Source organism: Myotis daubentonii, chromosome 13 (genome assembly GCF_963259705.1).
Source record: "Myotis daubentonii chromosome 13, mMyoDau2.1, whole genome shotgun sequence".
NCBI classification, from domain to species: Eukaryota; Metazoa; Chordata; class Mammalia; order Chiroptera; family Vespertilionidae; genus Myotis; species Myotis daubentonii.
The window spans coordinates 40,917,658-40,939,279 of record NC_081852.1 but is presented as its reverse complement, the minus strand read 5'-3'; the positions used below and the strand labels follow the sequence as shown (position 1 = coordinate 40,939,279).

General features: G+C 40.1%; 1 protein-coding gene across 1 annotated transcript in view; it reads right to left on the bottom strand.

Annotated features, from left to right (window-relative positions):
- Nucleotides 1-902: 902 nt before the first annotated feature.
- The window catches only part of LGI1 (leucine rich glioma inactivated 1), a 41,519-nt gene continuing 20,799 nt past the window's right edge, over nucleotides 903-21,622 (bottom strand). Inside the window, exons 3-8 of the mRNA XM_059662878.1 lie at nucleotides 21,023-21,094; nucleotides 20,851-20,922; nucleotides 10,282-10,353; nucleotides 7,603-7,772; nucleotides 7,161-7,325; nucleotides 903-4,559 (exon numbers count right to left, since the gene is read on the bottom strand). Coding sequence (XP_059518861.1) covers nucleotides 3,724-4,559; nucleotides 7,161-7,325; nucleotides 7,603-7,772; nucleotides 10,282-10,353; nucleotides 20,851-20,922; nucleotides 21,023-21,094 — 1,387 coding nt within the window. The 3' untranslated portion in view covers nucleotides 903-3,723. The remainder of the gene's footprint in view (nucleotides 4,560-7,160; nucleotides 7,326-7,602; nucleotides 7,773-10,281; nucleotides 10,354-20,850; nucleotides 20,923-21,022; nucleotides 21,095-21,622) is intronic.

The window sequence follows — 21,622 nt, the reverse complement described above, 5'->3', positions numbered from 1 at the left end:
TCCCCAGGCAGTGTCCCTGTGGCTGATGCTATTGGTATCCCACCCACATGCCCTTTACTAGGCTGATGCACCCATCCTGCAGCTGACGTGGGTTCTACTTAACAGCTCACAGTTGTACCCTTCTGTGGAGCATTGCCCTTAGCCAACCTTCTCTGCTAGAGATGCCTAAGAGATTATGCCCCACACTTTTTGGACATTATCTATCAGATGAGTGGCTATAAAAGTCCATCCTTCTTGCCTCAAGGCAGGATATGCTCTGCGGTACAATTCATGCTCTAGAGTTCCCCATGGGGTCGGACTGAAGCCAGAGTTTTGAAATGGCATCTTTCCCTGCCCTGTGCCCCTCTCACTATCTTTCAGATGTAGAGAAAGCACTTACTCAGTAAATCCCACTGCTTTGAGGGAACCTGATATAAGATCATCACCTTCAAATCTGGTGCCATGGCTAAAGACATAATGCCAAATATCCAGAAGGGATAACTAGATATGAGCCCACCCAGCTTCTGGGTTGAACACCTGGATCAGGAGTTCACTCCAGGCCCAATCGTCTATGGCTGGAGAGTGGTACAGTGTAGAGGAGATGAGGGACACAGGCAGAGAGGGCAACTCATAGAAAAGACTGGTCAATTCCTACAAAAAGTGGACCCTACCATCTATCCTTCTCCTCAGTCTTTTTAACATTTATTTTCTCTGTCAGCTTCCTCACCTCTGTCCCCATCCACATCCCAGGTCTGAAATGAAGGGGGCAGTTTTGAAAGGTGGCACCATGTTATGGACCAAGGATTAGACCACGTGTCAGGAGACCTGGGTTGTAGCCTACTTCACCCCACTTGCTTCACATCTCTGGGTCTCAGATTTAAGGTAAAGTAGAGACTTGGTTTGCCAAGTTGAATAGTCAGTGCTCCTATGAAAACAAGCAGGGCAAGTCTTTAATGTCCGCATCCCTCAACTCAGCACAGTGCCTGGCACAGAGCAAGAACACGATAACATATTGAAAACAGGAGAGAGCATTTAAAAATAAAATGACAGTGAGTTACATTAAGACAGTAAAGAGTGTGACCCAAACTCATGCTATGGGTGTGGAACGATTAGCACTTGGTGAGTGCTAATTCGTGCTTGTTCTGGGTTAAGCACTTCAAGTGCTATTCCCAGTACTGCTACAGTGTGACAAAGCACCCCAAAACTTAGCTGTTTAAAACAACCATTTTATTATGTGTATATATTCTATGAGTCAGGAATTTGAGTAGGTGATTGTGGGATGGCTTGTCTCTGCTCCGTAACATCCAGGGCCTCAGTTGGGAAGATTTGATGGCTGGTGGTGACTTGACAGCCTGGAGCTGGAATCCCCTGGAGCCCTCACTCAGATGACTGGTGGTTGATGCTGAGACCTCAGCTGAGGTTGCCGACCAAACCCTGGGCTTCCTCACAGAATGGTGGCTTCAAGCTGCTAGGACTTTTGACATGTCAGTTCAGGTTCAAGGCAAAAGCATCATCATTTTGTAACCCCAGCTCCAAAGTCAAACTGCATAATTTCCTCCACATTCTATTGGTTGCCCGTCCAGATTTAAGAACAGAGGAATTAGGCACCACCTCTTGATAGGATGAGGGCAAGGTTCTCATAGCACATGTTAGAAAAGTTCAGTCTGCCATGTGCTCCTTAATTCTTCCATGTCCTTGGAGTAGGCATTATTGTCCCTTTACAGATGAAGAAACTGAGGCTCAGAGAGGTTAAGTAACTTGTCTGGACAAAGCCAGTACGTGGCAAGGCTGGATTTGATCCCTGTCTCTACAAAGCAGGTGTTCTCCAACAGCATATAGGCTGCTTACAGAAAATAGGAACTGAGGAAAGGAATGCGTTCAAAGGCCAGTTCTCCCTCTGTGCGGGATCGGGAGTGGGTAAGCCTTCTCCTCCTCCCCCATAACCCTGATGTCAGAGTTAATATCTTTACCATGTTATAAAGGAGTCAGGTTCCTGTGCATAACTCCCTAAGGCAGGGGTCCTCAAACTTTTTAAACAGGGGCCAGTTCACTGTCCCTCAGACCGTTGGAGGGCCGGACTATAGTTTAAAAAAAAACTAGTCGGCTGCTAAGCAACAGGCAGCAGCAGCAAAAAAACCCAGCGGGCGGGATAAATGTTTTAGGCGGGCCGCATGTGGCCCGGGGGCCGTAGTTTGAGGACCCCTGCCCTAAGGTATTGCTTCTGGGAGACTCTATAACGATGTGTGTACCTTTGATGCCTCAAGTTTGCCAGATAAGGGCTGGCAGAGGGGTTGATGTCCCCCTACCCACACCTTCCCACAATCGTTTGGTCAAAGACTCTGGGGAACAGTGGGCTGGAGGAAGTTCTGTTCCCTTCCATAAAATCAGCATGCAGAACCAAGTGCCAGGAATACTTTCTCTGTCATGATCCCCATTTAAACTCCTATCTTCCCTTAAGTTCAAACAAGGCCCACTTCTTTCAGGAAGACATCTTTGATGCTCTCCTGAAACTTACAATTGAATGTTCAGATGATAACTGGCACTTACTGCTTGCTCTGTTGTGTCCTAAACCCCCAGTGAGCCTTCTAACGACTCAGAGGGCAAGGATGGTGCCTTTCTCTCCTTCAGTTCTCCCCTCAACACCACAGGAATGATACGTTATTAGGTACTCCATACATACTGACCGATGAGATCAAAGGGCCTCATAAAGTTTATTATTATAACAGGAGGACACATGTGCACCTCTGAGAGCCCACAGAGTGCGCAGGCATTGTGCTACTTGCTACGACCCTTGTGATCCGGAGGCAGGGTTTTAGAAAATCAAATATGATCCTCCTGGGCACTCTGCAGCATGTCAATAACATATCAGACTTGGTCTCTAGAAGTCCTTGGTCAGATCAAGAGGCCTTCATTTGAGGCAAGTGCGATAAGGTTACAATCTCAATTAGCTGTCAGATGATTCTAGAGTCAGACATTTAGAAAGTCCCTAAATACGTTTTTTGAAAATCCCAAATCTTGGCTTCAACTTATCCTGTAAGTTGTTTGAAGGATTGCTGTAGCTGGAGCTATTGGACAGGAAAGGATGGATCTTAGAGTTTTTATTTCAAATTAGTCTTCTTGTAATAAGCAAATTTCTCTACCCTTCTTTGAATTTGTCACCACTTTACCTCAAAGTGTTCCTAAAAGTCACGACTTTTGGAAACACCTTTGAATGTTCAAAATCATCTGATGAACCTGTTCATAAATTATGGATAATCAATATCAGTGTTTCACCTTCACTCATTAGTCACAACATAAACTCTTGATTCAAATATAACCTTATGGTATAAAACTATTTCCTAAATACACCATCACCAAGAAAAAAACTAAACTCCCTTAAGTACTTACCTTGGGATATGAAAGAAAATGTAAACATTTTATTTGGCAGTTCTGAACACATGAATAAATAAATGGAAAAGTACATATTAATATTTCTTTTTGGAGTAACAGATATCATTAAATGCTTATTTACACACCTTCACTGCAAAGAACAGTTACACAATTCAATTTTCTCTTATAAAAGGTAACTTCCCATACCACTGGACTGGACAGTTAAAGATGGGGATATGGTAGTGCTTGGTTCTAGCAGTCTCAGTGTTTGAAAGGCATTCATTTGCAAGTGGGATAAGAAGAGTCATCATGCATTGAGTTCATCCGGACCATGTACTGTAGAAAGTTTCTGATGGCAGCCACAGAATTTGTGTGTCATGCGCTTAAGTCAACTATGACATGTTTGTAAATCTGTGTATTTCCCTTAAAACTGGAAGCAAAAAGAAAATTGCGTTTATTAATGGACACATGTGTGAATGATCTTGGTGCCTGAACATTTAATTCCTGAAATTTCACAAATTTGGCTTTCTCTGCATCCCAGTTATACACTTGAGTAAAAGAATAATCACTTCCAAGAATTGCATATTGATAGTTATTTATCTGAAGAGGCTGGAACACCATAGATCCTCGTGATGGCATCCTCTGAATATCCTGAAATGAGGAGCCTCCCCATTTCATTACTTTGGAATCACCAATGAATCTTGTCAAGCAAATGTACACGTCACCTTTCACTGAGAAGTGCTTTACGGCATATACATCCTCCATGTTAGGGATGTCAGTTTGGTTAGTGAATAATTGTGTTGCTTTGTTCCACTGATAAATTACAGGACGCTGGGAACTACTGGACAGGATTAAATGAGGCATTCTCAGTGCCTGAGGTGTTCTGGCTATTTCTAGGTATTCCACATCAGTGTCCCTGTACCACGCATGTAAGGATTGATGGGAGTAGAATCCATTTCCATTCCATTTGTAAATGGTAGTAAAACCAGCTTTTGAACTGTCAGCAACAACAAAGTACCAGTTGTTTTCAATCTTGAATGTTTCAATATCATTGGGTTTTCGGATTTTGAGAATTTCAATATCCTGGATTTTTATGAATTTATTTGCAAAACCGTCTCGCTTATAGATGTGAGAGCCGCCAAATAGCTGGGCCACAATAACATAGAGCTGGGTTTCAATGACTATAGGCTTGCATACTACAGTGGACGTGCCTGGGAAAAGACAAATGAGAGATTAGCTGGATGGTCATCCTCTTTTGGAGCATGCAGACATTGTCATGTTACATCCAACCTGCACTAGATATTTAGGATACATGGCTATAGCCTGAGTTTCCTTCTCTCATTTCTTGCAGAAAGAAAGCATTGCTCTCCCTAATACATCATGAGTTAATCTTTGTAATTGTAGTGAAAACAGCCATTTATTGAGCACCTACTATGTGCTTTGCCAAATCATCTCATTAAAAATTTCCAAAAGGTTAAATAATAAATATTATTATCCCCCCTTTTGTTGATGAGCAGGCTGAAGCTCAGAGAGGTTCAATGCTGCTAGGAGAAGACAGAGTTGGGATTCAAACCCAGGTCTACCAGCATCGCTATGGGGTGGACGGCTAGGTATTCCAGGATTTCCATCTTGGGCTTAGATTCCACAAGGTTTTAGGAGGTTTGAATGGTGGTTTGGGAAGCCCACAGCTCTGTCTGTAATTGGTTTCTTCTAAGTGTGAACTACTTTTTGAATAACCTGACTTTCCCCTGAGAAAGGAAAGTGATGCCACTTGGCATTTTTCTGCATCTTCAGGTCACTGGTGGCAGGAGAGAAGAGAAGGAAGAGGGAGGAGTACATAGATGATGCTCATGAATGTTACCTTGGGAAATATTAGAGACCAACATGAGGTCTATCAGTGGCCTAGCTCAGCATCCTTTTGGTAAGAGTTTAATATTTATGAATATATTCTGAATTCCTCAAGGGAGCTTGATTCTAGGAAATCCAAAGAGAAGCGGGGCGAATGTAGGACCCTGGTCTTTTCTGCCTGCAGCCTAAGGGGGCTCTGAGGCACTAAGTTCTGCATCAACTCTTTCTACTAATTGACTCCATCCAGAGACAGAATTATTCTACTTGTGACCCTTTTCAGGACTCAACTGATTGTGTGACCTTGGAAAAGTTACTTAACTTCTGTGGGATTTAGTTTTCTCTTTTGTACAGAGAGGGTTGAAACTAGATCAGGGCTGGTCACTAGATTTTACCTATGTGCCCATAATGACTGACTGATGATGATAAGAGCGACTGCCTGGAGAACTGTGTTGAGAAGGATTCTGTGGCCACTGCTGCACTCTGCAAGAAAGAGCACCACAGTGGATTAGCAATGTCTGTCTGGGGGTGAGGGACATGATGTTGACCATATACATGACATCTGTTTGTCATTTTATACTAGATGATGCATTCTGAAGTTGCAAGTACATGATTCATTTCTCTCAAGTGCTCATCTAAAGATTCATTCAAGCCCTAGCCAGTTTTGCTCAGTGGTTAGAGTGTTGGCCCATGGACTGAAGGGTCTGGGGTTAGATTCTGGTCAAGGGCATGAACCTCCAATGCAGGCTCCATCCCCGGTCTCATGAGGGCACATGTGGGAGGCAACCAATTTATGTGTCTCTCTCACATCGATGTTGGTCTCCTTCTGTCTTTCCCCTTCCCCTCCACTATCTCTAAAAATCAATGGAAAAAATATCCTTGGGTGAGGATTAACAACAACAACAAAGCAATTGATGAACTGCACATAGGTAAAAAGAACTGGTTTAGATTACATGAATGCCTACTGTAATCCACTGGAAAACAAGGAAGGCTTAGGGAGAAAGGGAAGCATAGCCTTTCTCCTTGAGAAAGAAGGAGGATTCTAGAAGGGTATCAGTTAGGAGGGGATTCCTTCATCTGGGTACCTCTGTCTCAAGCAAGCTCAGACCTGTATTGATCCTTTGAGCAATGGGCCGAGGACCACCAACAAAATCTAATTATGACCCTCTCAGTTTTGTCTAGGAGCTTTTAGGAGTAGATTTAAAAGTATTAGGAACTAAAGCTGATGTAAATATTTCACAGAGTGTCCCATGTTTAATTTATGACTTAAAAAATTTCAAGTTGTTGAATGAGAAAGGAACCTAAGAGATCACCTGAGTAAAAGTTTGCATGGCAAAAAAAAAAAAAAAAAAAAAAAAAAGTTGGTTTCCATGGTCAAACTAAATGCAAAAAATTCTGGAAAGAGGCTTGTTTTTTCACTGTTAGAACTTCTCAGAGCCTCTAATGAGTATTATTCTGAATTTCCAAGAGGGAGATATGGTTCATAGATGTATTTGACCACAAAACCCTTTTTGCCACAAGCATACATTAATATTTTACAGAAGTAATGTTTGTACAACAAAGTTTGAGACTCATTGGTCTAAAATAACCTTATTTTAAAGTTAAGAAAAAGAGAGCCCAGTGAGAGTCAGTAGCATCCCCATTTTGTGGCAGAACCTGGGTTAGAACTCATGATTCCTTGTCCAATACTTTCTCGTCCAGGAAAAATTATCCACCTTTTATTGCTAGGCTAGGTACTATGGTAAGTTTCTTGAATATATGCTTGCATTATCTTTGATAACCTTGTAAATATTTCAGATTTACAAGTGAGAAAATTAAAGTTTAGGGAACAATTCCAGATCACTTAATAAATGGCAGAGTTGGGATTCAGATGTCTCAAAGCCTTCCCAATATCGCTCATCTTTCCCTGTTGCCCTTGGTCCAAGCAGCTTAACTTTTCACTCAAAATATGATTAGGCTTCTCATACCTGTAATGTTGTCATAATTCCGGAAGGTCTTTTCTACATGGTCCCACTCAAGGAAAATGCATTTTCCGTTAAAAGGCTGAGCAATGACTACATACTCATCGTTCATATAAGAAAAAGTGTCTATGGACAGTGATTGATAAGGCAGCTCTTGAGACTTTGCAAATTCTGCAAAAATAGGAAGTGACAATGAGTAACTGTGTGCTAAAGTCTAGCTCCTTGGCTAGATCTCAAATGTCCATAACAAATGCATTTATTTTAGAAAAGTAGTAAAATGACAATTTTACTTTGCTTTTAAATGCATGACATTTTAATGGTTCATAATATTTTAAAAATTAAATTGCTTAGTTGGTTTTTGAGATATAAAAATATCAGTTCCTGCACATGCCAAAAAGTGTAGCCCTTCTTTTAATTTTATGAGGTGGAATAACTTGGAATACATTACCTGTAATGATACAATCAAAATCCTTGGAGGAGAGGCTATTGATTTTGCGCTTCTTGTATTCTGGAGGGCTTTCGCAGTAGATGTCTTCGACAGTTGCATTGGTGTGGCCTAGCCATTCCACCAGCCACTTCAGTTTACAGTCACAATTAAATGAATTTCCTCTGAGGTCCCTGAAAGACAAACTTCAGCTGCTTTTGCTCTATGAGGGTCCTACCTTCACAGTATGACTTCTATTTCAGCCATTAGCATGTGCCAGAATGCCCCAGAATCCACCTTGAACCTGACTAATTCACTCTGAGCTCAGAATTACCACAGTGTACCCTTACAGGCCACCCCAGTCAAAGGAACCTGCTAACTTACTCCCTCTTGGATTCGAAGGTAGCTGGGTTTAGAGCTGTGCTGTCCATAGAAATATGATGTGAACGACATATGTAATTTAAAATTTTCTATAGGCACATTAAAAAAGTAAAAAGAGACAGGTGAAGTTAATTTTAATAATATATCTTATTTAGCCCAATATATAAAAAATATTATCATTTTGATATGTAGTCATTATAAAAATATTAATAAAATACTTTACATTCTTTTTTATATTAAGTCTTTGAAGTCTAATGTATATTTTATACTCATTTTATAGCATATCTCAATTTGGATGCTAAATTTTCATCAGAAATACCTGATGTGTCCTTAGATTTAATAAAATTTCCAGTTAAAAAAAATAAACTCACACGCCCAAGTTGTTGCAAAGAGACTTAAAAGTTTTCTAATAATTGAGCTGAGAATCAATTTTTAAATTTAAATTTTAAAAAAATTAAGTAAAATTTACAAGTCAGCTTCTCAATCACACTAGGAACACATTTCAAGTGACCGCATGTGTGGCTACCATACTGGACAGCACAGGTCTAGAGGAAAGTATATAGTGATTATTGTATCATATTTAATTAAATGGAGTGAGTTATTTGCTTTTCTTCTTCCTCACAGACATAATTAATCCTGACCTTATTTCATGGTCTACAAATTCAATTTTAATAGGAAATGACTTTGACACAGCAGAGTTAACGCAGACATGCAATAGCTCATGTTCATAATAAACTACACATCTAGATAGTTTAAATTTCCACATATGATTCCAACTTACCAACTTCTATTTACTTGCACTGCTGTTGTTCATAAAGTCCATCTCCTTCCTAAAACCCTTCTTCATCACACAGAATTTGTACAGTAAGTGTTGCCTACTCTTCACACAGCACATAAACATTTTTTAAATGTTGAACATTTAAAATTTTTCTCCGGAGACGTAGTCAAGAAAACCAAGAAATTCACTAAACGTCAAGTTGGCATAATCCTGTACTTCTTAGATAATTCTTGATTTGGGAATATCAAAGTAGGCCCAAGAAGCCAAACCCATTATAGAATTCCCTGGAGAGACTGAGACAATTTCAAATGGCTTTTATTTTTTTATTTTTTGTTAGTGTGAGGTACAGGGTGACATAAGGATAAGACAAAGGGTCTCCAAATAAGCTGTATCCCCAAGTCAGCCCTGAGGTGTCATCTAACTTCTAAGACATTGTCAGTACTGACCTCATCTCCCAAGCATATTCTGACCCAGAAGAATGTGTCAACTTTTCTGGGCTATTGTTAATCAGAGCAGATAACTGTGGTCTGTTAGAGACTTTCTTGGAAATGTCCTGATCCCTGCACTCTCTTGGAAATAAACCAGGAATTGGGCTAATAGGCATGGAGGAGGGGCTGGGGGAATACTACAAGGAACAAAGGAAGTTTTTCAGTAGTTTACTGATTTGAACTTAAATACTAGGCTTAGGAGAAAACACTTGACTCAGACTTTTTGTTATTGGAGAAAAGTTGTTCTGAATAGTCTATAGCAAAGTACCTGAATAATAAGAAATCTTTTGTTTTCATATGTCCTTTCATTTGTTCCTGAATTCTACCTTATGGAATTTAAATACCTTTCAAATATTCTGGAAGGCACTTAATGAAGCTAAATTGCTTTTGAGAGCTTTAGGCATATATTACTTGCTTTGCTTACAGCAAAATATACAAATTCCTTACAAAGATCTTTCACTCTGAGGCTTAAAAGTCAAAGTTTGAAAGCTCTTTTGTTTGAAAAGGGGTCAAAAATAATTAAGTTCATTCCCTTCCCGGGGCTTAAGCCAAATTCCTGGGGATTAAGCCTAGAGTTGTTCAGTCTAATGAGAAAAAAGTCAAACTTTCCTCCCTTCCCCCATTTCCTGCTCCATTTCTCTGTAGACTGACCAACCCATGGGTGTAACCTTTCATCTTTACTCTGTTTCCCAGACTCCTTTATATTTTCCTTTGTAGCCCCATTTCCTGGACCTCATGGGAAAAAAGGCATCTTGAGATTTCTATCTGGGCCTCCTGGTCCCTCTCCCTCAAACTTCTTTATCATCACTCCCTTCCATATGGACACACACTTTGTCAAAGGAATGTCTGGGCACTATATTTTCAGAATGTCTAGTGGTAAAAATCATAGAAAAAAAAACACATTAGTCTAAGTAAATTTAAAATTCAAATCAACTTAAATTCTAAAATTCTAATTTAATTTTAAAGCCAATTAAAAATTTTAATAATCAATACCAGTCTTCTTTGTAACTATTACAAATTAATTAATTAATTAATTAATTAATCAGGTCCTCTTACACATTTGTTAAAGAATCCAGGCCTTTGAAAATATCTTTTGGGAGCGTCTGGAGATTGTTGTTTGCAAGGCTCCTGGGGGGAAAGAAAAAGAGTGAAGTAACTGTAGTCATAAACTAAATAAATGTATTTTATGATAAAGCTTTGTTATGAGTCCCTTTTGTTCCTGCAATTGTATTTTCAGTCCTTGCCTCCTTGTTTCAACACTCAATGGTATTTCATGTATCATGTTTATCATGCCCTCCCCACCCCCAAATACCAGTAACAAAATGATGCCTGGGAACTGATCTTTCTGTTTAGAACAGATAAGAGATTCACACTCTCAGACATTGTCTAAGGGATGTCTCCCAAAGGATGACTAAATGGGTGACAGGGTCTATCCCCAAATGCCCTATTACCACAGGAATTGTTTTCTCTTTCTCCTTCTATTTGTTCTTTCATGAATCACTAGAATGATTTTAATCAAAGTCACAGTTTTTCAGTAGTTTACTGATTTGAACTTAAATACTAGGCTTAGGAGAAAACACTTGACTCTTTCTCTTTCTCCTTCTATTTGTTCATGTTCATAATAAACTACACATCTAGATAGTTTAAATTTCCACATATGATTCCAACTTTGATTTTAACCAAAGTCAAAGAGTCCTGACAGCATCAAGGAAAGAGAAATGTGTCTATATTGCAGAAATGTGAACAAGCAAAGAGCAGATGCTGTCTGATGGGGAAGGGTTCTAGTTACTCGTAAATTTCTATTTTTTAACCAGCATTGTACATATTCACATTTCATAAACTTTTCTTAGAAGTGGTCTTTTTTCACAATAAAAATCAAAAAGTAAAACAAAGAAAGCCTATGCTTTCAGCCTCCAAAACCCTTGAGAATGAAAATTCCCTTTAAAACACTCTTAAAAGTCTTCTGTGTCTTCCACCTCCTAACTAAGTAATATGGGATTTTCCGGTGTAAACATTCAGGACTTTTAAAACATATTTTTAAGTTAATTATGTTGCTTTTCTGAGTTTTGGAAATTACAACTAGATTGGAAGACCTTTTTCAATGAACCTTGGCACATAAGCATGAGAACTGAGTCAGACTGTTCCCACCTCACTGACCGTCTGTTTTGTGAAGAAGGACTCGGATGTGGAGTCATTCTGAGCTCGGTTTGAACTCTGGGTCCACTATCTACTGGTTGTGTGATTTTAGTTGTGCATCTTCTCTGAGACTCAGTTTTTTTTTTTTTTTCATTTTTAAGTGGATGAATGATACTCATGTCATAAGATTGTCAGAAGTAGTAAATGAGATAACTCAGGATGGTATCTGGCTTTTGGACTACTCTCAAAGGGCAGTTTGGAGGAGGGAGCGGGGAATAGAAGGAAAAGGCCTTCTGCCTGTCCATTGCCCAAGGCACAGCATTGAGAAAACTGACCATCTGAATGAACTGCTGCATAGTAATAATAAAATGCTAAAGAAGATTATTCAAGAGAATGTTTCCATAACTCACCTTACTGCCTGGTGGTTGAATGAAGAGATTTCGACCAGTTCAGAGTCACTCCCAAGTTATGTGTCTCAGTTTACTTTCTGGCACCACGTGCCTTAAGTTCTCATGCTAACTTCTCAGGGGACATACTTCCCCCAGAAACCAGCACACTGTCATTGGCTTCAGGGCGGGAGTTTGGAGGAGGCTGTTCAGGGGACAGTGGGCATGAAACAGCAAGTCCCGAATTACTGCTGCCACTAGGGCTGCATAGGAAGAAGCACTTTGTTTGCATTGCTGCCCAAGGTGGTTCTTTGAACAGTGGAGGAATCTAGCAGTTTTACTTCCTGCCCAAAGGAGTACAGCTGTAGGCCTCACATGCTAATTACAGAAGCAGCTGGTGAGATGGTCAGAGATAGAGACTTGGAGCTCTGGGGCTTCTGGAATAGAGAGTTGGTAATTTTTCATGGCAAGATGGACTTATAATCAACAGATCTGGGAGATGGGCTGATGAAGCAAACTGGCCTGATGGACTGTAAAATGAGGCATTATGCTTCTTGAGGATGTCTTGTGATAGGGAAGCTCTCACCAAAGGAACCAAAGGGTGAGGGAGGCAGTGCAGTATGAGGGGTGCCAGAGGGAAGAATGGTGGATGGATTTACTACACTCAATCAGACCCCTCCCCTGTTCCATCACCAAAATGCAATTAAACACTGACTCCTCAAGGAGATAGGATAGAGCATCATGATTAGGTTTGGTAAGGGGTACGCATGGGAAGGCTGCCTGAACTCACAAAAGAAGCAGAAATAAGAGTAAGACTCAGAAATGAGAGGGAAACTTCTGGATGCCCAGTGAATTGGAGTTTAGATACTACCCTGTGTTTCTTGAAGGCCTCAGCGACATTGGGTTACATTTGGAAAAGAAGAAAGCAGACAGCAGGACTTGGGCGGAGAATATCTTAGGGAAAGAATGCTGACAGAGCCTGGGAATTATTCTTTAAAAGCTATAACAGGGCACTGATATAAAGCAACCTTCTAGCTCAGGTTGATAGGTAGGTGGTGAAGGGTGCAAAGGACACATAGAAGGGGATCATCAGAGCCTGAAAAGTTAAGAAAGGAAATATGAAATGCCACTGCACAATTATTTGCTGTGGCCAGTTAGGATTTTTTTTACCAATTCCCAAGGAAAGAGAATTTGGAAATATTGGAGGCCTTCTGCATAATTGGGAAAAGATATTTAATCAAGCATTGTGTATAGCAGCAAAAACTAGAAACAACCTACTTGTCCATTAATAAGGGATCTTGTAAATAAATGATAGTTCATGCTTAATATGAAATATTTTGCAGGAGATTTTTTTTTAATGAGGTAGACTTCTATGATTAGACATGAAACAATGCCTAAATGGAAAAAAAAAAAAAAGAGTTGGAGAATAGTTGTAATCCCACCAGGGAGGGAGGATATATGTCTATAGATGCATAAAGGAAGGTCTGGAAGGAGATATAAAAACTTTTGATGGAGTTTACATCTTGGGGTAGCTGGAATCTTTCACTTTTGTGATATAGATGCCTGGATTGTGAGGGTTTTAAATAATCGAGCATGTATTTTTATTTTAAATTCAGAAGAAACAAAGAATAACATTGAATTTTTAAATGGACCCCTCTGTATATGTAATGGTTCCGTCCAGTGAGGACTCAGTCAATCTAAACCAATTGTTTGACTGCATTCCTAAAGGCCCAAAGTTCTAGGCTGGAATGTGAATGACTATCACAGTCAGTACTTGGGTGCCTAGGTGGCCTGAGATGGCAACTTCTTTCATGGGATGGGCTTCAGGATGGAGCTGCCTTCTTCTTCTTTTTTTAAAAAAATATATATTTTATTGATTTTTTTTACAGAGAGGAAGGGAGAGGGATAGAGAGTTAGAAACATCGATGAGAGAGAAACATCAATCAGCTGCCTCCTGCACACCCCCTACTGGGTATGTGTCCGCAACCAAGGTACATGCCCTTGACCAGAATTGAACCTGGGACCCTTGAGTCCACAGGCCAACGCTCTGTCCACTGAGCCAAACCGGTCAGGGCTCTTTTTTTTTTCTTTATTGATTAAGGTATTACATATGTGTCCTTATCCCCCCATTACCCCCTTATCCCCCCACTCATGTCCTCACCCCCCTGGTGTCTTTGTCCATTGGTTAGGCTTATATGCATGCGTACAAGTCCCCTTACCCCCACCCTCTCCTACCTTCCCTCTGAGGTTTGATGGTCTGATCAATGCTTCTCTGTCTCTGGATCTGTTTTTGTTCATCAGTTTATGTTGTTCATTATATTCCACAAATGAGTGAGATCATGTAATATTTATCTTTCTCTGACGGCTTATTTTGCTTATCATAATTGGAGCTGCCTTCTTTACCATGATTCCCACATGGCTTAAAGGCCCTCATATCTGGGGAAGTTTAGGACTACAGTCAGGCCAGGCTTGGAACCATTCCTGTGGGTTCCTTGTGCCAGTTCAAAGTCAGCCTTCAGAAGGGTCTGGAGCCACAGAAAAACATCAAAGGCATGTGGGGGTTTAAGAGAGATTCTTTGCAGGGAGAGCTGCTGAGGACTCCGGGCCAGGGCTACCAGGAAGAAAAAGAGGTAAATCCTGTGATGCTAACTTATGCAAAAAAAAAAAAAAAAAAAAAAAGAAGGGGGGGGGGCGGGGAATAGAATGAGATCTGATGCCTATTTGGTTATATCAACAACTGGAGATACTGAGATAGCATTTCTGGGGTTAGCAATAGTGTTATTTTGGGGGTTGATTATTTGATTATTCAGATCCCATCTCTACATTGAGTTTTGCCACTGGAAAGCAAAATGGAAAATCAAATTCATTAAAATTCCCCAGTTTCCTCTGTCCCTTCATCTGCCCTCCTTTTCACAGAGTAACAATTTAATATTATTATTATTCCCTTTTCCTCAGTGGAAGCTCTGGTTGAAATATGTTCTGTATCTTTTGTAAAACTGGTTGTAGCTATTATTTTATTTTATTTGCATCATTTAGAGCAGTGTAGTAGTTGGGTCTCAAGTAGACAAGGGATTAAATTTTAGCTTCATCACTTTCAGGAGTGTGTCTTTAGACAACTTAATTTAACTTTTCTGGGTTTCTGTCTTGACATCTGCAAAACTGAGCAAAGAAAACCTATTTCATTTATTGTGAAAATTAACACCTGTAGCTACAAATATTTTTATACACATACTTTGAAATGGTTTCCAGAAAAATTTTGTATCTGCAGATAAATATTTTTTTGTTTTGTTAATCCTCATCCGAGGATAATTTTCTATTGATTTTTAGAGAGAGTCGAGGGAAGGGGAGAGACAGGGAGAGAGAAACATCGATGTGAGAGAGATGCATCAATTGCTTGCCTCCCACAGGCACCCCAACTGGGGGCCGGTTGTTGAGCCTGCAAAAGAGATACATGCCCTTGACCAGAATCAAGACCCTTCAGTCTGCAGGTTGATGCTCTATCCTCTGAGCCAAAACGGCTAGGGGTCTTCAGCTGAATTTTTATGCCTATGTCAGATGTCAAGACCACAAAATCAATCTTTTTCATTGTGGTTGATGTCAAAACCAGTAATATTTAATATCTAAGTACTTCTAAATGCTCAACTCAGGAGGATGAGATCACCTTTCTGTCTTTTTTGAGTAGAAAGAACTCTATGCCTTGTATTCTTAAATGTCCCATCTCTTACTGATATCTGTTATATCCATGTGTAACATACCACATGTACACACATATATACATACCTATAAACACAAACATGTAATCGCTATTATTATTCTTCACTTCAATAAAATTTGGAAAGTACAAGAAAAAAATTTTTAAAGGAGAAAAAAATAATTATTCTGGCAAAGGGAACCCCTGTTAAGATTTTGTCATATTTTGTTTTAATCATTAATACAAAGCCCATCTCATGGGGGCATTAATGTGGAAAACAAGTGTGTCCAGAGAGCCAGTCTAGTACTCCCCAAGTCTTAAGATCTTCTTCTGTCTCCTCTAGTGGAATCCTGGATTGGTGTGGAAAAGCTCCTTCCTCTGCAAGTCTTTTTGCTGGGCAAGGTTCACGTCAGTGCTGGATATTAAAACTGAATATGAGTTCTGTCAGCAATAAGAGGAAGAAAACTTAAAATACCGAGGGAGAGAGAGGCAAGGACATAGAGGTAGCTACTAGAGTTGATGGGAAAAAGAGTTTCTACATGGTATGATGGAAGGAAACTATGCTACTGCCCAAGCTGACCCACTGCCTGTCAGCCTGACTTCAGGGTTCCCTGGACTCAGCAGCAGAGTATGGTGCAAACTGTATGGGGCCCGGAATCACATATCTGGGTTTGAGCTCTGGCTGTTTCCCTTTCTACAAAGGGAATGATCACTTGGTCAGAATGATCTCCAGGCTCTATTTTAGTTCTAAAATCACATCTTTATAGTACTTTTCACTGTGGGAGGCATATGGCTTCATCTTTAATAATAATAAAATGATACTCAGAGAGTTAATACTTTAAGCTCCATAGATAAGAGTCAGAGAGTCTGACCACGGGTTTTTATAGAGGGCAGGAGTGCATTGGAATATCTGAAGGGGGTGGATGAGTAGGACTGATTGGGAGAGGAGTGAAGATAAAGCAATGAGAAGTTTGAGAAACATTTCATCAATGTTAATTTTTTAAGGATGATTATGTAGTGTTACTGGAAGGACTCTTACCACTGTCTCCCCAGTGCCTGGCACAAAGTAAGCCCTCAATAGATACTGAAATAAATGAATGAATGGGCAGGTTGGAGAGGAGGAAAGGAAGGGCCCCAATCCAGACAAAGAAAAGAGCAGAGGCCCCTTGTACCAAGGCACTGAGCTAAGGAGAAAGTGCAGAGCCCTGTGAATTACCATGGTCACCCACCCTCATGTCATATGGACCCCAAAGTGCCCTCCCTCCTCTTAGCCTCACCTTGGTAATAATTCCAAAGCAATGGGGAAGCTCTTGAAAGTGTGTCTTCAAGTAAGCACCTTGCTCTAGGTCCTGATTCAGAGTCTACTTAAGAAACATTTTTCAAAACACCCAGAAAACTGCCCAAATGAACCTCTAGTTGCTTTGAGCCAGCCGAGAAGATTCAAGCATTCTCAATGGCAGCCTTTCCTTCCCAGCAGAGATAATGACCATTCCTCCACTTCGGTGTTTTCATGGTTAACCTGAGAAAACCTCTGATAATGACTGTGGAAACTACTGGGAAGTCTTTTCTCTAAAGCAGACCAGACTGGCTCAGACAGCACGTTTGTTTCAGTTCCACTGGGCTCTGCTGCTAAGAAAGCATCGCCCACGGCCATCTGGGTGCTCCCAGACTCCTCACAGTGCAGATCCTCCATTTGAGTTGGTGTCTCACTGAATTTGTGGTGCTTCAAAAGTGCAGCTATTTTAATTGCATACAAAATGTTTAAAGGGCATAAATATACTGCAGCATTTGGAATCCTGATCAAGGACCAATAGAGAGGTTCCAGGGGTGGGCAAACTTTTTGACTCGAGGGCCACAATGGGTTCTTAAACTGGACCGGAGGGCCGGGAAAAAAGCATGGATGGAGTGTTTGTGTGAACTAATATAAATTCAAAGTAAACATCATTACATAAAAGGGTACGGTCTTTTTTTTTTTTTTTTTAGTTTTATTCATTTCAAACGGGCCGGATCCGGCCCGCAGGCCGTAGTTTGCCCAAGGCTGGGTTAGGCAGTGAGTTTACTGCATACCAGGCTCTGCTCTAAGCACTTTGCAAAAATTAACTCACTCTCATAACAATCGTAGGATCTAGGTACTCCTAAGTACATTGTTATCCCAGCCCCCATTCTTACAGATGATTATTATCACCCTCATTTCACACATAAGAAATGTGAGGCACAATGAGGCTAAGTGACCTCTGATGTCCTCCAGCTGGTAAGGGGTAACACCAGGTTTTGCACGCAGGCAGTCTGGTGCACAGATCACCCTCTTAGCCACGACATCTCACTGCCTCTCTACATGCATGTCCTTGTGAAACTGAAATGAAGACATGCTGCCTGACTGGGAACACACAGGCACCTTAGTTTGGGGGCTTCTGTTAATGGGTTTTGTACTCCCACAGTGCTGAGCAACCAGGAGGTGCTTCACAGCATGTATAGATTGATGACAATTTTTCCCAAATGTATGCAAGTATCCCGCCTCCATTGAGCCTTAGTCACGGTGACACTTATGGGATGCCCAGGGGAATTTTTACTAAAAGACTCATGGGTATAAACAGAAACCAGTTAATGTTGAGAGATTTTGTCATCATTGGCCATCAACTATTTTTTAATTATTTTTTTCCTGATTTCAAAAGTAATACACAGTCATCAGAAAAATCCAAACCTTACTGAAACATATAAACTATTCAAACATTTAAGTTAATCATATATAACATTAGGACAGTATCTAAAATAAAATAATTGAGAGAGGGTCCCAGGATTTGACTTGCTTTGTAAGGACTTAAATATAAAAAAAAAAAAAAACCTCTCCCTTTTTTAAGGGCTAGCTTGGGAGGCAGGGGTTCATAGAGTAATTTTTAAGTTTTCTATAAATGTCTCTTTAGAAGATAAGTCTATTGAGACATGTATAAGAAGGTGAGATAAGTTCATTGCTTTTTTTTTTTTTTTTTTTTTTTAGTTCATTGCTTTTTTAGGAGCTAACTGAACTTATATAAATGCTTAGATAGGTCCCTCAGAGCATCTTTAATGTTAGGCTAGAATGGGAACTACTTGGATCTAAAATATACGTGTAAACCCAACTATTTGCTTTTGAAAATTAAGAGTGAGGGTAGGCCTCTGTTTTCAGGATCTTATCTTTCTTCCATAGCCATGGTTGCTCCTCAAATCATGTGCCATGGAAGGATCCCACTAGCTCGAGAGCTTTCTGGTCCTGCTACAACTGACATGGCGAAGAGGGCACGGGTGGCTCAGTGAAGACCTTGGGAAACTTTGGCTTTACTGCTTACTAAAGTGGGAGCTCCTTAAACTCAGAGTGTGTCATCATGCTCTTATTTGTCAACAGGGGCAGTGCTACTGTTCCGTCTCTTAAGGCCATCAGGAAACTATATGAGGTCAAGAATATGAAAAAGCTTTGTAAACTCTTCCTGCAGCATGTGCAGGTTAGAGGGCGAGGCGATTGTTCCTCACTGCTTGAGTATTTGCCTTTGGGAAGAATTAGTCTTAGGTGGAGAAAAGTGCACTCTGAAACCTAAAATCTTAAAAAAGGAAGTTAATGGCTCAAACAAATGTCAGATTTATTTATAAGTGGTAATTAATGGAAAATGAACTTGATGTACTGAGCAGTCAGAGGAACATTTGGGTTTCAAATCCTCTCTACTCATCATCTCTCCTTGAAAGGAAAAAATGGAAGAAAAGAAAAGAAGGAAGAGGGGGAGGAAGGAGAGAAGGGAGGAAGGAGAGAATAAGAAAAGAGCAGAAATACATAGCTCGGGGCCAAAGGCACCAGAGAGCACATATTTGTTTGTCCAGTTCCTCTTGTTAGACTGAGCTCCTCCAGGTTGGAACTGGATCTTATTCATCTTTGTGTGGCACATCCTAGAGACTATTTAGGATGAATCATATGGCATTGCCATTTTTATAGACAAAAACAGTCTAATATTGGCAGTGCCATATGAGTCAACCCCCAATGTTAGATAAAGATACAAGAGATCTAAGGGTTATATTCACTCAGCCAGTTTTAACCTGTTCCCATAAATGACTCTTTCCCATATCTAGGACCTGGCCAGAGAGGTGGGATTTCCCTTGAACTGTCTGTTTGACCCTTAAGATTCATGCCTCTCTTTTAAGGCTGCCTTTGGTGTTCTCTCGAACTTAACAATGTCTAAATATTAAGTACATGCTGTACTAATGTCCCTTTCTTATGGTCTTCATACCTCTACAGAAGAGGCATCATTATGAGCCAAATTTAAATTTCCATTTCAGTTGATAGATATAATAGGCTCTAGTCAAACAAATAGATGTTCTTCACTATGGTCTGTACAGATTTTTTTCTTTCCTCCTTTCCTCCCTCTTATTCCCTCCCTTCTTTATCCCCCCCCCCTCCCTCTTTTTCTTCCTTTCCCTCCCTTCTTTCTTTATTCCCAGCTCTGCTCTAGGCCCAGGTGCAGCAGGGAACAAAGCAGACACAATGCCTGCCCTTTGAGCCTACATCCTAGTGTGTCCACTAGGATATAAAGCATAATGGCCATTATAATAGTAGTCACTTATAAATGTTAATGTCTTTTCTTCCCATGCCCTTCTAGTTTTCTGAAGATTACATCTGTGTGTGTGTGTGTGTGTGTGTGTGTGTGTGTGTGTGTGTGTGTGAGGGGGCAGGGAGGCCAGCAGAAACAAGTTATTTGGTTCATGTTGGCCAGGATTTCTCCATCTCAGCTCAGCACAATGCCATTTTAGGCTGTAGAATCTTTTGTTGTGGGGGCTGTTCTGTGCACTGTAGGATATTTAGAAGTATCGCTGCCTCCATCTACTAGATGCAGTTATACCCTCCAGGCTTGACAACCAAACATGTCCAAACATGTCTCTAGATATTGCTGAATGTTCCCTAGGAAGCAAAATCGCCTCCTGTTAAGAACAACAGCCTCTAATCACCCATTGAATAATTAAATATTTCAATTTATAAACATGTTGTCAGGTACTGTGTACACTTTGCCTGTGGTTATAATATATGTTTAAATATATATAAAGTCAGGGCATATACAGAAAAAGAAATCAGCAAAATATCAGATTAAGCTATACAATCAACCCATAATTATCCATGAAGTGAATAATGATTTAGATAATAAGAAAGTTATTTTAGTCACACAATTGCCCTGCATTAGATTGTTTTCCTAAATATGGTTGGTTTAGACTCATCATATTAATAGCAGTCAATTTCCTGGACACACACTGGCTAATACAAGTGTGCATGAAGAGATACAAATGTGCATGGCAAGAAATTGTTTGGTTTTCTTAAATGTTCGTGGATACCCACAAAGTGCTCACTTTAACCACAGGTTATTAGCAAACTTAAGAAGTAATAGCAACTTTCATACTTACAGGTGAATTAATGACTTTAGTCCCCGGAAAGTATGTCTTGAAATGGACTTGATGTTGTTGTTTTCTATGAATCTGCAACAGGTTATAACATTTTTGTCAGACAGCTGTAAAAATCTGAGAGCACTTGTCCTGAATCATTATGTTAAAAAATGTTTTTGTTGTTTTTACTTACAAATACTCTAAATGTGGAAGACCAATAAAAGCATCATCACTGATCACATCAAAGGAGTTCGATGTGAATAACCTGCCCAGAAAAAGTACACAATGAAAATGGTTAAACTGACAGATTGTCAATTTATGCTGCTTTATCTCTCAAAGAAACGAGTGGGAGTTGTGTACAGAAAAATGTCTTATGTCTGCCTTCTAAAGTGTTATTTATTTAGGTATTTTTTGTAGCTTTTTAAAAAATCCCCAGTTATCTCCTCAACAAATGCTCATCCAGGAAGGCGGGCCTTGTGGCCCAGTCCTCACAGCGATGGATGCCACATGCACTCGGTGACTTTTTGAGAGACAATTTGGGCACTATGACAGCCAAGCCAACATTTTATGCATTTTCATAAATAAAAACACTAGGAATTTTTCCTTTGCCCTAAAAACTTCTGAACATTCTGACCAGCCCAAACAATGGTGCTTCTGGGTTTTAAGCTGCTATGATATCTCTTAGATAAGCCATTGACACTGGATCAATGAACATCAACTAACCTCCTTCTATGAAAATAGAACAGGAATTTCAGAGGGAAGGTGCGGGTGGGGGTGGGAGATTAACTGGGGA